Below are 16,403 nucleotides of genomic sequence, written 5' to 3' on the forward strand. Positions count from 1 at the left end.
CTCTCTCTCTCTGCTTTCTTTGCCTCACCTTGTGGATCTCTCATCATGTTACTACTTGGACTTTTCCCCATCTCCGCCTCTTTCTGTCTCTCCCTCCTGTGTGTGTCTCTCTGTCTGCCTCTCTGTGTCCCCCCGCCCCTTCGCGTACCTCTCTCTCCCCTTTCTTATCCCTCCGCACCCCGGTGTCTCTCTCACCTCTGCTTGTCTCTCTTCCTGTCTCTTCCTCCCGCATCTCTGCTCTCCTCTCCTCCATCCCCACCCCTGCTCAGGGTCCCCCAGCTGAGCTGCACGGGCTGCGCAGGCGCCGGCGCTCTCTCCCAGGCCCAGGGGCGCTCGAGGCCCCGGAGGGCGGCATGGAGGAGGTGTTGGCCTCACTCACATCGCTGAGCTTTGAGCTGGAGCAGATGCGGCGCCCTCCGGGCACCGCTGAGCGCCCAGGCCTCGTGTGCAGTGAGCTGTACCGCAATCACCCACACTTGCCTGATGGTGAGGTCCCTCCCTGGCCGGGGGCGGGCAGGAAGCCCTGGGGTCCCATCCTCACTCACTCACCCACACCTGGCTCTGCGGCAGGGGAGTACTGGATTGACCCCAACCAGGGCTGTGCGAGGGATGCGCTCAGGGTTTTCTGCAACTTCACGGCAGGAGGAGAGACCTGTCTCTACCCGGACAAGAAGTTTGAGACAGTGAGTGCCTGGAGGAGTGGGGGAGAAACTGGGCTCTGGAAACCATCCCAAACCCCCCACCACCCCCTGCCTCCCCTGCCTGCCCAGTGTACACACAGGCTCTGTCTGGGGCCTTACCCTTCCTTCAACCAAGCACCTGCTATATGCCAAGTCCTGTAGAGGGCTGGGACTACAGCAGAGAATCAAAAAATAAAACAAAACAAACCTCTGCTTTTATGAAGCTCACTTTCTATGAGGAAAGATTGACACACACACACAAAATCTAGTAAAGAAAGCAGAAATGATGTCAAACCTTTAAATAGGGCGTATGTGTGCCAAGCTGTTCCCAGCGCTTAGCTGCATTAACGCTCAGTCCCAGGCACCTGACGCAGTGGTTCTGCCATTTTCCACCAGCAAGGGAAACTGAGGCACAGAGATGTGATGGGACTACCCAAGGCAGGCTGGCTCCAGAGGCCCAGCCATTAACCTCCCATCTGCCTGCTTCCTGGCCTGCTGTCTCATAGGCCCTCGACACACTGCCCTCCAGGCTGTGGCAAGCGAAGGGGAGGGGTGAGACCACCTAGTACCCCAGGAACACTGGGGTTCTCCATCAGGGAGCCCCGAGCCTAGCAGCCTCCCACACCAAGCACCAGGCTCAACAGTGGAGGGCCTGGGACGAGCCACACCCACTCTAGAACCCTGGGTTGGGGTACAGATGTCACCTCAGTGCTTTTCATCTGTAAAATGGGGCTCAAGAAAGCATCTCCCCCAGGATGGTTGTACATTTGAGGTGCCGATGCACTTGTCAGGAGCACTGATAAAACACGATGCGTGGTGCTGTGCTGAGGCCTCCGCCGCCTGTAAGATCTGTAGCCAGCACAGAGCCTAAGGAAATGCATGGTGATGTCCTCGTTGCTTATTGCTATTTTTGACTGGTCAGAGCTCTGGTTTAGTGGGAGCTCAACATCCCCCACCTCCAATGGGAATTTAGACTCACCCAGACCCCCCAGTCATGTAGGACTTGCCCTCTGAGCAGTTGCTTGTGGTACCTGAGGCCTGAGCTTCTCTCACCAGCTCACCTTCCTCCTGCTCAGAGGTGCTGGAGAGGGGGAGGGAGGAATGATCCAGGTTTGGGTTCCCCAGACACAGACCCTGAGACAAGCATTTGAGGGCAAGTCATTTATTTAGGCGGAGATCTCAGGTGGCATCAGAAGAGAGGGGAAGTGAGAAGGGTTGGAGGGGGCAGCCAATAAAGATTAAAATGTCACTATTGTGCACTAGGGGCTCAGTCTCCCCCCCACCCAGGGACTTCCGGGAGACAGTGGGAGACAGTGGTTGTCCCACCCGGAGGGAGAGGGAGCCGGGCCAACTCTCATCGGTCATTGGTTGAGGGCTGCCCTGCAGACCAGCCAAGCTCACTTCCATGGCCACGGAACAGTCTTTCTTGGGTAAACAGTCGTGTGGGGAGGTAAATGTAGGAAAGACCTAGCTGGCACCCAGGGCATCGTCTACACTGACAACTCCCTCCCATCCCCAGGTAAAAATGGCCTCCTGGTCCAGGGAAAAGCCAGGAAACTGGTATAGCACATTCCGACGAGGGAAGAAGGTGAGTTGCTAGAGGCCAAGGTGGGGGGTGGGGGGTAGTATGAAAACTGGTAGGAAACTGGTGCAGGGGGAGTTGGAGGAGGGGCTCTGAAGGGTGAAAGGAACAGGAGACTCACCTCTGCCTTCATGGTGGTTGCAGGCTTGGAGGAGGGGGTGGCAGGTTGGGGGTGGGCAGCCTCAGATGTGTGATGGAGGAGGCAGAGGGTATGGTGGAAATCCAGAGGCAGTGCTGAAAGTACCAGCTGAAGCCTAAAAAAAAAAAAAAAAAAAAAAAAGTTGAGTTAGTAAGTTAGGGAGGACAGGGAAAAGTGTTCAGGCAGAGGGAAGAGCATACACAGAGGTCAAGAGTTAAAAGAGGGTCTGGTGGATTTTTTTTTTTAATTTTTTATGATAGTCCCATTGAGAGAGAGGCAGAGACACAGGCAGAGGGAGAAGCAGGCTCCATGCACCGGGAGCCCGATGTGGGACTCGATCCCGGGTCTCCAGGATCGCGCCCCGGGCCAAAGGCAGGCGCCAAACCGCTGCGCCACCCAGGGATCCCGGGTCTGGTAAATTTAAAGAAAAAGCCACTTGCTGGGGCAGCCCAGGTGGCTCAGCGGTTTAGCGCCGCCTTTAGCCCAGGGCGTGATCCTGGAGACCCAGGATCGAGTCCCGCATCGGGCTCCCTGCATGGAGCCTGCTTCTCCCTCTGCCTGTGTCTCTGCCTCTCTCTCGCTCTCTCTCTGTCTCTCATGAATAAATAAATAAAATAAAAAAAAAAAAGCCACTTGCTCTGCTCTAGAAAAGTGTGAAGGAGAATGTGGTAAGAAAGGACGCTAGGGGGTGGGCGTGCCTGGGTGGCTCAGTGGTTGAGCATCTGCCTTCGGCTCAGGTGATCCTGGGCTCCTGGGATCAAGTCTTGCATCAGGATCCCTGCAGGGAGCCTGCTTCTCCCTCTGCCTATGTCTCTGCCTCTTGCTCTGTGTCTCTGAATAACTAAATAAAATCTTTTTTAAAAAAGAAAGGAGGCTGGGGAGGTGGGTTCAGTTGGGATTTATTTATGTAACTTGTATGTATATGCTAAGCACTGGGGATGTAGCAGCTGGTAAAACACAGCTCCTGACTTTGTGAAGTTGATATTCTGCTAGGAACAAAACCAAGGAAACAGGAAGACAAAAACCAAAGAAACAAAGCTGTAATATAGTGTGGGGGTATCTTGGTTTGGGTTCCCCCAAAACAGACCCTTCGACAAAGACTCAGTTGCGATTTCTTTATCTGGGAGGTGATTCCAGAAAACGTCATTTGGGGAACGTGGAAATGACGCAGAGAAGAGAAGGAAGCCAGAAGGGGTGCATTACCCAGCCAGTTATCTCAAGCCCAGGATATGTTAATAATATATTTTATTTGACCCAGTACATCTAAAATAGTGTCATATCAAAATAAGGGTTAGTGAGGCATTTTAAATTTCTTCACTACGAGTTCTGCAGAGTCTGATGCATATTTTACATTTATAGCACATCGTAATTTAGATACTAAATTTCATTGGAAGTTCTCAATCCATACTTAGCTTTCATAAAATTGCAGTGGAGAAAAGAAGACTCACGTACTCCAGTTGTTTCACACCTGAGTTTCCTGATACCTGGATTGAGGCTCAGTGATTCGTTAGGAGTTAAATAAAGTAGAAAAAAAATAATAATTAGGTAAAAATCTTAAACAATTAATTAAAAATTTAAGAAGGTTCCATCTCATTGGCTGCATTTCAAGTGCTCAGGGGCCACGTGGGCCTAGGGGCTCGCAAAGGGAACCGTGGATGCTGGATGGCTGGTGGGGCCAGGGGTTGGAGATCCTGGGACGTGGGTTCCTCAGAGAGAGTCGGGGTGAATGGGGCACCCTCACTTCCTGCTTTGTCTTCCCCCCACCCCACCCCCAGTTCTCCTATGTGGACGCCGATGGGTCCCCGGTGAGTGTGGTACAGATGACCTTCCTGAAGTTGCTGAGTGCCACAGCCCACCAGAGCTTCACCTACACCTGCCAGAACTCTGCCGCCTGGCTGGACGAAGCTGCGGGCGACCACGGCCGTTCTGTGCGCTTCCTTGGGGCCAACGGGGAGGAGCTGTCTTTCAACCAGACGACAGCGGCCACCATCACCGTCCCCTACGATGGCTGCCGGGTAAGGGCAAGGGCAGGGGCAGGGGCTGGCTGGAGTAGGGAGAGGCCTCGGCTGCCCTCCTAACGCCCCACTCTGTCTTCCCACCATCAGCTCCGGAAGGGACAGACGAAGACCCTCTTGGAGGTCAGCTCTTCCCGAGTGGGGTTTCTGCCTCTGTGGGACGTGGCAGCTGCTGACTTTGGCCAGACGAACCAGAAGTTTGGGTTTGAACTGGGCCCTGTCTGCTTTAGCAGCTGAGAGTCTCGGGGTGGGAGGGACAATGAGGGAGCCCCAGACGGGGCGCTTTTGGTGCTGAGGCTTTGAAGCCATCATATTTATCGTCTCCTGTGACTGTGGAGCCAGGGGAGAATCTGCTCCTCACGGTCAAGCAATATTCCTTCTCCATTCCAGGGGGCTGGGGACGGCCCTCCCCTGGCCCAAGAGTCTGGCCTCCCCCTCACTGCACCGCAGCTGACATACTGTAGTCTGGCTCTTTGTCCCCTCCATGCCCAGCCAACCCTCAACTCGCCACCACTGGTGCCCCATGCAATGAACTTCTAACTCAGAGCTGATGAGTGCCCCCCACACCTGCCTCCCCCCATGCCCCAGGCAGTGCTCTCAACACCCTGTGGTGCTACCCTTTTCAATAGTTAAGCACTGGATGTCTCCTGATCCCAGGCTGGGACCCCTTCACTCATTCCTGTTTTCAGGTGGGTTCACAGTGAAGAAACTGAAGTCAGACTACAGAGGGAAGTAGGACTTCCCTGGACTGAGCTGTGTGCTCCTTCTGCTGCCTCAGCCCAGCTCTGAATACTGCCCCCCACCCATATCTCCCCAAATGCACCTTGCCATGCCAGGTGGGATGGGGAGCCAAGGTAGTGGGGGCGAATCAGGATCCTAATGGTGCTGCCCTATTTATACCTGGGTCTGGATTAAAAGGGAAAATCCCCTCTGTTGTATATTTAATCTGCTTCCTCCTTAGGGAAGTCTGGGATATGATGAGAGAGATTCTAGCATCCCCACCGCTCCAGGGCCATAGGGCATATTTGGCATCTCAAGTCTGAGAATAAACCAGTGAACTGTGTCCCTGTGTCTTTCATCTAGTGCTGGCTATATCTTTCATAAGGTCAGGCTCTTATCTCACCTGAGGTATCTGCCGTGACCTGTTTTATTGTACCTTTTGGTAGAGGTGACTTTGGGAGGTAGGGGCATCCAATTATGATACTCTCTGGAGACGTTGGGTCTGTTTACCAGTTCAGGCCCTTAGAAGAAAAGTCAAAAATCACCAGATCTCTAAGAGAGATCTTAAATGCTTACACCACAAAAAAAGAAATGGTAACTATGTGATGTGATGCAAGTGTTAGCTAATGCTATGGTGGTAATCATTTTACGATATATAAGTGTATCAAGTTAACAGGTTGTATGTCTTAGACTTACACAATATCATATGTCAATTCTATGTCAATAAAGCTGAAAAAAATTGTGAACCTATTAGGAAGATCTCAAACTTTAAAAAAGAAAGAGGGAGGGAGAGAGGGAGGGAAAAGATAGTTAGATCTTCACGTTGATCTTGATTTGTCCTAGAGTTATTGGCTGAGCTGAGGGTGAGGGAATAGATCAAGAGGTGACATGGGATGTGATTTGGGTTTGCGATAACATGACTAGAGGTCAGACTTCTGAGTGGCAGGTCAAGGGATGAGTTGGGGATAGAGAGAATTATGTTAGAAGCGGAGCCTTGAGGTAAGCTGGATGTTGGGGGGTAGGGGTTGGGTGAGTTATGTTGAGAATGGATTGAAGATGAGTCAAATTGGAGGTTGGTTTGGAGTGAGTTGAGTTTGAAGTTGTGTATTAATGATGGGATCCACTGAGTTGGAGATTGGGCAATCAGTGGATTGAGGTCAGAGTTTGGACTTAGATGTTGGATTGACATGAATGAGGGTTGATTTGGGAAGGAGGATGAATGGAGTAGAGGTAAGTAGGGGTTGCTGTGAATGGGGATTGGGGATTGGCAGTTTGGTAAGTCAAGATAGCATCAGTTAAGAGGAGAGTTGGGTTTGAGGTAGCTTGAATTGGGGGTTAGATATTGGGTTGAGGGTTTTTAAAAATAGATTTATTGAGATGTAATTCACTTACCATATAATTCACCCATTTAAAGTATGCAATTAAATGATTTTCACAGACTTGTACCACCATCACCACAATCAATTTCAGAACATTTTCATCACCTCAAAAGGAAATCCCATATCCATTAGCAGTCACTTTCCATTTCCCCCAAACCTCTCAGTGGTAGGCAACCACTAATCTTGCTCTCTCTATGTATTTGCCTATTCTGGACATTTTATATAAGAGGAATCATATAATGTGTGGCCGTTTGGATCTCGATGCTCTCACTTAGCATAATGGTTCAAGGTTCATGTTGCAGCATGCATCAGTACTTCATTCCTGTTTATTGTTGAATAATATTTCTTTGGATATATCACTTTTGTTTATCCATTCGTCAGTTGATAGACATTGCAGAATTGAGTTAAGGATTGACAGAGGGCTGGTATGAGTTGAGTTGGGTCAGGTTGGGATTGAGTAGTTATAGGGTTCAGGTTGGGGTAAATTGTCTCCCCAAAAGCCAGGGCTTACCTTACTACCTCTGCCACCAGGTCCCATAAGGCCATCTGAGTGCTTGTCCTGGATTCCCTCATTCATTCAATCAACATTACTCATGAAGGAGGCAGAGAATAGCTAAACCTATAGCTATGTAGTGTGATTTTAGGAAAAAAATCAAACAAGTTGCAGAGTGATGGAGTGGTGGATATTTGAAATAAGATCATCAGGAGAGATCTCACTGAAGAGTTAATATTTGAGCAGAGAGACCCAAAGGATGAAAGGAAAAGCCATGTGAAATTTGAGGAGGTATTACCCACACAGTGAAGAATCCAGAAACTCTAAAATACCGATGATGACTCTTGAGGGGATGGTGTTTCCCTTGGTTACCTCTTCTCCTGAATTGTTGCTTTTGCTGATTTTTTTCACACTGTTCTATCAATCCGAATGTACACCCAGGACTGCTTCCCATTTTGTTCCTCTCCCAAACATCCTTTACTCAACACATATGGTAACACCAATGCTATGTGTTGTTTTCCTCTTTCAGAGCACTCCTAATTGAGAACACATTTCCCAGCTTCCCTTGCAGTTAGGTTGGGGCACGCGCCTGGGTCTTGGCCAGTGGGATGTGGGTAACCATAAAATCTTCTGCTTGATCCTCTGAGCTCTTTCAGTCTGTAATGACTTTGGAGATCACATCTGTAAGATGGGAGTGTCTTACATGGAACTAGAAAGAGGCCAACTTCTCTGAGCTACTGCTTGGAGGAATGCTGCAAGACTTCCATCAAACAAATAACTTTATTGTGTTAAGCCCTTGAGATGTTGAAGGGTTGCTTGTTACTGCAGCTATTATTAATTATCCTGACTAATACAGTGAATGAGTCCAATTTTTACTGAAGGTCAGCATATAAGCATGTGTGCAAACCAGGAGGTCCCATTGCAGCCATGTCAACAAATTAGAATTTAATATTGACTATCCTTGTCCTTAAAAGTCCCCACCACTGTAAATTTGTCCCTGGTGGCGTGTGCTCCCCGAATCTGGATTTCACACAATTCTGCTGTCCTCTGCCATATTTCCCTCCCTGGTACCTCTTCTTGCCTGCCCTCCTCGCTCCCTTCCTCTAAGACTGTCTACACTTGGATCACATTTATCTCACTTTCTGTCAAAGAACCACTCACAACACAACATTTCTTGCAGACCAGATCATCATACCCACACAACCCATGATTAGTTCAACTAACACTGTTAATAACAATGACCACTGATTGAGCATCTACGTGCCAGGCACTGTTCATCAAATTTTTCCCTGGGTGAATTAACTTATTCTTCATCACAACCTTTGAGGAGGGTTCTGTTATTACCCTCATTTTGCAGGTAAGGGAACTGAAGAACAGAGGTAAAGTAACTTGCTCAGAGTCTAGAGCTAGAGATTTTGCTAAATAAGAAGCCATCTCCTTTAGGGAAATTTCTTCCATCATTAAAAAAAAATTTAGATCTTAGGGGTGCCTGGGTGCCTCAGTTGGTTAAGCATCTGACTCTTGATTTTGACTCAGGGTCATGAGATCGAGCCCCATGTTGGGCTCCACATTGGGCCTGGAACCTGCTTAGGATCCTTTCTCTCCTTCTCCCTCTGCCCCTCCCCACCTGCTCTCTTTCTTTCTCTCTCATAAATAAATAAATAAATAAATAAATAAATAAATAAATAAATAAATAAAATTAGGGGCTCCTGGATGGCTCAGTGTTTTAAGCATCCTGAGCTCAGCTCATGATCCCAGGGTCCTGGGATCAAGCCCCACATTGGACTTCTCTGCCTCCCCACCACCATGCTCTCTCTCTCTCTCTCTGTTTCTATGTCTGAAATAAACAAAGAACATCTAAATTAATTAATTAATTAATTAATTAATTAATTATATCTCATACACAGCTCACGGTTTCTTTTCTTTTTTTTTTTTTTTAAAGATTTTATTTATTCATGAGACACACACACACACACACAGAGGCAGAGACACAGGCACAGGGAGAAGGAGGCTCCCTGCAGGGAGCCCAATGTGGGACTCAATCCCAGGACTCCAGGAACACACCCTGGGCCAAAGGGACACCCAGGCGTCCCAGCCCATGGTTTCTGAATGCAGGTCAGCTGGCTTCTGTTTTTGCAATTCCAGTCCTATCCTGGTGCAGGTATTTGGGAGGGGAGGATCAATTAATAGTGTAATGAATACTCTTTAATTAGCTAAAAGCTGGTTAAAGCATTAGAATCTCAGCCTTGCTAAATTAAGGCAATTGACAAAGGTATAAGGAGGGAATTCTGGGCTTCACGCTCAGCTCCTTGTATTTACCCAGCATCTTCACCAGCACCCAGGCGGCTGCTGGGAAACCCCCCAGCTTATTTGCATATTCAGCGGCCATAATTAATCACACCACTTGTGCTTCCTGAGCAATTACACCCTCTGTGTTCTGAACTGGGGCCGGGGCTGGGCAGCCAGTGTGGGAGCTGCCTATGGCTTCATACGTGTTTGTAGGAGGTGGGTGGAGTAGAGAATTTTACAAATACACACAACACCATTGGAGATACATTGACCAAGGGCCCAGGGAATCAGACCCTCATCTTGTCACATCCCAGATCCATAGGCAGATTCAGAGAGGTAGGCCCATGTTATACACACCCATTTGCCTCCAGCCAGATCCAAACATGCTGACATTTATAGCAGGCCACGCACACAGTTGCACACACCCAATTGTGCCTGGACACACCCAAAGCCCCCCTCACACACACACACACACACACACACAGAATCATGTTCATAAACCCACACTCAGATGCGTAGCCACACCTGAGACCTCTGTTGTCACACCCTGAACTACTGCATCTGGGGGTCTGGCACATGCTAGGCAGACAGAGGGACACACAGCCCCACACAGAGAGACATGCCACCAACACATAAAGTACATGCATATGCTCAACTAAACTGACGTCATAGACATTTCTGAGATCCCTTCGCCCACACCACACATTCATCCATTCATTCAATCAACAAATATTTTTTTTTAAATTTATAATAATTTTATTTATTTGAGAGAGCGAGCAAGCAAGAGAGAGAGGAGCAGGAGGAGGGGCAGAAGGAGAGGGTGAAGCAAACTCCCCGCTGAGCAGTGAGCCTGCATGGGGCTGGATCCTGGGACTCTGGGATCATGACCTGAGCCAAAGGCAGACACTCAAATGACAGAGCCCCCCAGGTGCCCCTCAACAAATATTTATTAAGCACCTACTTGTGCCAGGTACTGTTACAGAGTCTGGGGATCCAGCACTGAATAAAACAAGGATCCCTGCTCTCGTGGAGTTAACTCTCAAGTGGGGCTGACAGGCAGTAAGCAAATACATATGTGACATGTCAAATGGCGCTATGAAGAAAAATAAGGCAGAGAGGAGGGCAAGAAGAGGTGTTCTTTGAGACAGGGTGGTCAGGGAAGGCTATCTGGAGGAGGCATCCTTGAAGCAGAGGCTCATTCAAAGAGAGGGAGGGTACCACGTGACTTCTCACACAGCCAGACCTAGAGACACCGACAGTGAGGTACAGGTTCACAAACGGACACAGGCCAGGCAAGCTTACAAGGGCATGTCCCCATGAAAGCACGTGTGCTCTATGTCTAGAGAGCCCTGGACACCAGAGTTTCCTTTTGAGAGGGCAGGTCTGTATCCTAAAGGGTCACTGGAAGCTGAGCATAGAACCAGATTGATCTTGAGAGGCCATCCTGTCTCTTCCTTTATTTGAGAGAGCGAGCAAGCTCATCTTCCTTGATGCTGGCCTCATCTTTATACATGCTCCCCCCCCCCAGTATAACTCTTATTTTATTTTATCTTATTATTTTTGTGGTAAAAAACATATAACAAAATTTACCATATTTATCACTTTTAAGCATGCACTTCACTAGTATTAACTGTATTCACATTGTTGTACAACAAATCTCTAAAACTATTTTTTGAGATTTATTTATTCATTTGAGAGAGAGAGAGAGCAGGTGCAGGGGCAGAGGGAGAGGGAGAGAGAATCTTAAGCAGACTCCCCATTAAGCAAGGAGCCTAACACGGGGCTTAACCTCATGACCTGAGCTGAAATCAAGTGTTCCATGCTTAACCGACTGAGCCACCCAGGCACCCCCTCTAGAACTTTTGTATCTTGCAAAACTGTATCTCTGTCCTCAGTAAACCCCATTTTTTGGGGGTTTACTCCCAAAAACCCTCAGATTCCCCATTCCCCCTCTCCCAGTGCCTGGCACTCATCATCTGCTTTCTGTCTCTGTGAATTCGATTATTCTAGGCATCTCATATAAGTAGAATTATACAGGGTTGTCTTTTGTGATTGGCTTATTTCACTGAGTATAATGTCCTCAAGCATCATCCACTTCGTATGTGTCAGAGTTTCCCTCCCTTTATTTTTATTTTTTTAAATTTTAATTTATTTATGATAGTCACACAGAAAGAGAGGGGGGGGGGCAGAGACACAGGCAGAGGGAGAAGCAGGCTCCATGCACCGGGAGCCTGACGTGGGATTCGATCCCGGGTCTCTAGGATCGCGCCCTGGGCCAAAGGCAGGCGCCAAACCGCTGCGCCACCCAGGGATCCCAGTTTCCCTCCCTTTAAAGGCTGAATGCTATTCCTTTATCTGGACATACCACATCTTATTTATCCATTCATCCATCAATAGACACTTGGATTGCTTCTAATTCTTGGCTACTGTAAATAATGCTGCTCTGAACACAGGTGTGCAAATATCTCTTCTAGACCCTACTTTCAATTCTCTTGGACCAATACTCAGAAGTGGGATTGCTGAATCGGGTATATTTCTCTTTAATAATTTGTGTGCACGGAGACATGCCATATAGGATAAAATGCACGGACCTTGAGTGTTCTGTTTGAGTGTTGAGTTGTGACAAATGCCTACATGCCTTAAGTGAGATGTAGACTGCTTCCAGCACCCCAGAAGGTTCCTCCTGTCCCTTCCCATGGCCCCTCCAAGACACCACCTCTTCTTGGATATGTTTCTGGAGTTACAAAGCCGATGAATGAAATGTGGAAAGTGTGTGGAGGCCCTGTGGTAGCATGGTTAGAGCCAAACCATCTGGTCCAGCTTCTGCTCCTCCACTAGGGCAAGTGTGACTTTCACTGCTGTGAGCCACAGTCTCCACGGCTGTGATGGTGTGGTGAATAATGCACCTAAGCATCATGTTGTGTGAGGGCTAAATTACTTAAAATAGGTCACTTAGAACAATATCTGCCATGTGGGAAATGCTATAAAAGTGTTGCTGTTATAAGAAAATACATGTAGTGTGTGTGGGGTGCCTGGGTGGCTCAGTTGGCTAAGCATCTCTCTTGATTTCAGCTCAGGTCATGATCTCAGGGTGGTGAGATCAAGCCCCGCGTTGGGCTCTGCACTGGGCATGGAGCCTGCTTAAGATTTTCTCTTTTTCTCTCCCTCTGCCCCTCCCCCTGCTGCCTGTGTTTGTATGTGCGTGTGTACTTGCACATGCACATGTGCTCTCTCTCAAAAAAAAGAAAGAAAAAATACATATAGTGAGAACTTTATAATAAACACGTGCCCACCGCCCAGCCTAAAAATGTCAATAAAATAAAATAAAATAAAATGTACACACATTTGATGCCCCTGTACACATTTCTGCTATTGTTTGTCTTTCCTTTTCCTGCTATCGGTAAATGAGTATAAATTTAAAAAAGGGATCCCTGGGTGGCGCAGCGGTTTGGCGCCTGCCTTTGGCCCAGGGCGCGATCCTGGAGATCCGGGATCGAATCCCACGTCGGGCTCCCGGTGCATGGGGCCTGCTTCTCCCTCTGCCTGTGTCTCTGCCTCTCTCTCTCTCACTGTGTGCCTATCATGAATAAATAAAAAAAAGTAAAAAAATTAAAAAAAAAATTGGGACACCTGGGTGGCTCAGCGGTTGGGCGCCTGCCTTCAGCTCCGGTTGTGATCCTGGGATCCGGGATTGGGTCCTGCATTAGGCTCCCTGTGAGGAGCCTGCTTCTCCCCCTGCCTGTATCTCTGCCTCTCTCTCAGTCTGTGTCTCTCATGAATGAATAAATAAATCTTAAATTTTTTTAAATTTAAAATTGTGATAAAACATACCTCACATAAAATTTATCAGTTAGCCATTTTTAAAAGATTTTTATTTTTTTATTTGAGAGAGAGCACAAGTGGGTGAAGGGGCAGAGGAAGAAGGAGAGCAGGGAGCCCAATGTGGGGCTCGATCCCAGGACCCTGAGATCAAAATCTGAGTTGAAAGCAGATGCTTAACCAACTGAGCTACCCAGGCGCCACCCCCACCCCCACCCCAGTTAGCCATTTTTAAGTGTTGGGTTTGGTGGCATTGAGTTCGTTCACACTGTTGCACAACCACGACCACCGTCCATCTCTAGGGGCTTTGTCATTTTCCCAAACTGAGAGTCCATACCCATTACACACGATTCCCATTACACTTCTCTTCCCTGGAGTGTGGCAACTTCTGTCCTCGGAGTATTTCTCCGTGTTTACTGCATCCAGGGGGGCTGTATCCATGGATGATGCACGGACTTTGGCAGGTTTTAAAACTATAACTGGTACAATATTGAACATGTTCTTTTGTAACTTGCTTTGCTAGCTCAGCCAGAGACTTCTGCGTCTTCTCCATGCAGACACAAGTATTTCTAGTCGTGTGTTTTTAAGTGCTTACCTCAGCATAGTTATCTGTTGTAGTCATGAACTTTTAGGTGTTTTCCATTTTGTTCCATTCACACATCCTGGCATGGGCCTTTGTGCACATGGATAAACGTCTCTGGGGTGTATGAATAAATATGAGTGGAAATTCAGGGTTATGGGGAAGACACATCTTCAGCTGTCCTGGGTACAGTCTTCACGCTAGTTGGCCAAACTACACCATATCCCTTCCCACTCACCACTCTTCCAAGCTTCCAGGACTCCCTGTCAGGCCCCAAGTATTTCTGTCTGGCAGCTCTGCTCACTTGTCACCAGCCCTCAACAGAAGAGCTAGCTAGCCTCCTGTACTCTGCAGCCTCAGGGCCTTTGCATCTGCTCTTCTCTCTGCCAGCTGAGCCCTGCCAACTTTTACTCAGCTTTTTGGCTCTGACCTGCCCTACCCCCAGGCTAGATCAGGGCTCTCCAAACATGCTCCGAGAACTCTGCCCATCTGTGCATGCACTGAACTCTCAATTACTTGAGGGCAAAGGCTTTCTTGTTCATAGCCACAGATCCAGAGCAGGCTGGGCCTGGAGCGATTGCCTTGTCTCTACTTGTGGATGAATGGAGGAGTCTTGCGTCTACTTTCAGGCAGGAGCCAGTGCTGCACAGAGACCTGAACTCCAATCCCAGCTCCACCACTTCCTAGCTGTGTGACCTCAGGCGAGTGGCTTAACCTCTCTGAGCCCCTCACTTTCCTCTCCTATGAAACCCTTCCCGGGGCTGCTGCAGGGGTTGAAGTGAGCCCCAGCCAGGTCTGGCTCAGGGTAGACCCTGCTTGGTAGGAGCTGCTGTGATTCTGAGCCAAGTTCCGGGCCTGTAACCTCGATTAGGGCCTTACTCCTTCCTGGCTTGGCAGGGCTGGAAGCGATGCTGGGTCTCCTTGTCCCGCCAACTCATCCCTCAATTCCCAGGCCGGTAATGGGAACCACATGTGCTGGATGCAGGCCCACCCGCCCTCCTCCCCCCGCCCCCCGCCCCCTCTTCCCCCCAGAGAGGCCTCCTTAGTCATCCTGTCCACCTCCCCCTTCCCACAACCTCATTCCCACGCTGCCCTGGCCTGGGCTTTGCGTGTCAGAGGGTGTCTGTGTCGTGCTGTGGGTCCCTGTGGGTCTCTGTGTGTGTGAGAACTGTGTGCCTGTACTGTGCAACTGTGTGTGTGACTGGGTCTGAACTGTAAGTCTCTGAGGGTTTCTTGTACAAACCCTGAGCCCCTTTTCGTGTCCATGTGTGCTTGTGTATGAACTGCTTGCCTCTTTTGGGTGACTGTCTTGTAGGTTTGTGATGCGTTCCTATAGGAACTATGTGCTGGTTTACAAATGTCCGCGTGGAACTGTGTGTTTGCGTTATGTTCATCTTTATGCCACTAAATTGTGGATTTATGGCGGTGCTGACATTGAACAATATGCCCATACTGGGGATCTGTGTGTGTGAGCTGTGTGCCTGAATTGCAGGGTTCGTGTATTTTTTTGTGTTGGGAATCTCTGCGTGTATGAGGTCAAATGTATTCATGCGTGCCAGTTCTTGGGTGATTATGGCTGGTTCACCTCTTAACATCTTTCAACCATCTGTGTTTCTGTGAGCGCTTGAGCCTGGGTTGTGTGTGTCTGGCTACATGTTGCATGTGGTTTTGTGTGCTGGTTCTGAGTAACACCATTCTGTCTGGGCCCGATGTTGTGCCAGACCTGGTATGGTGTACCTGGGTGACTGCATGCCCATGTTGTGTGTGGGTGTGTGTCATTTTGCTCAAGGCCAGACAAATTCCTGTCCCCACAGCTGGGTCATTCAATGTGTATGTATGTGTGTGCATGTGTGTGTGCATGTGTGTGTGCGTGTGTGTGTGTGTGTGTGTGTGAAGCCTGGAAGGGAGGGAGTCCCAGTGGTGGCAGCAGTTCCACAGTGAGAAATGGCCAAGAGAAGGAAAGAATGCAGCTCAACAATGGAGATGGTCTGTGGGGAGGCCCCAGGATTGAGAGCTGAGCTCAGAAACCTCGTCTGGGACATGGAAGGAGGGCTGAGTTCCACTCTGTGTGAGCGCTTGGAGGTGCAGGATTGGGAGTCCGGGATCTGGAGGGCACTGGCATGATCTCCGAGAAGATGCATGGGCTTGAGAAGAGTAGAGGTGATGCTCGGCTCACCTGGGTGGGGCCAGGCCTTCTCGATGTGAACACCACAGGGTCTGGCCCAAGTACTCCTCTGCAACCACAGCATAAAGAACCTCATGTCTGGAGTCAGACATGAACCAAATTGTGCTCGTAGCTCTACTGTACATCCTGTCTGTGGCCTTTGTCCAGTGTTGTAAGCTCTCTGAACCTCAATTTCTCCATCGGAAAAATGGGACAAAAGCAGATGATGTCAGCGCTTTGCCCATATCCCCTTTGCCCTGAGATGTTCCCATTCACACTTCCTCCAGCCTCAGAATTGTCTCAGTTCACCAACTGGCCAGGCCAGAAATGCCAAAGTGGGCATCCCCGGGAATGGCCCTCCCCCAGTGACATGCAGGACCCGGAGAACAAACAGCCACTTCCCTCCGCCTCTGGTGGGCCAACTGTGAGGAGCAGGTTCTACCCTTTCTCCCAAGGGTCCCCAGCAGGACTGATTCTCAGTTTCCAATGTGGACTTGACAGGAAAGGAAAGATGCACAATGAATAGCCCAGTGTAATGCTTTG

At 49.0% G+C, this 16,403-nt stretch overlaps 1 protein-coding gene across 5 annotated transcripts in view; it reads left to right on the forward strand.

Moving 5' to 3' along the window:
* COL5A3 (collagen type V alpha 3 chain) overlaps positions 1-5,479 on the forward strand; it is a 37,512-nt gene extending 32,033 nt beyond the window's left edge. For 4 of the 5 annotated variants that reach the window (XM_072787353.1, XM_072787354.1, XM_072787355.1 and 1 more), the window contains 5 exons: positions 270-486; positions 571-683; positions 2,200-2,268; positions 4,177-4,416; positions 4,507-5,479. In XM_072787353.1, the coding sequence (XP_072643454.1) occupies positions 270-486; positions 571-683; positions 2,200-2,268; positions 4,177-4,416; positions 4,507-4,653 (786 nt within the window). In that variant the 3' untranslated portion in view covers positions 4,654-5,479. The remainder of the gene's footprint in view (positions 1-269; positions 487-570; positions 684-2,199; positions 2,269-4,176; positions 4,417-4,506) is intronic. The other variant, XR_012012325.1, reaches the window with a different exon arrangement.
* Positions 5,480-16,403: the final 10,924 nt, after the last annotated feature.

This window comes from Canis lupus, chromosome 19 (genome assembly GCF_048164855.1).
Source record: "Canis lupus baileyi chromosome 19, mCanLup2.hap1, whole genome shotgun sequence".
NCBI classification, from domain to species: domain Eukaryota; kingdom Metazoa; phylum Chordata; class Mammalia; order Carnivora; family Canidae; genus Canis; species Canis lupus.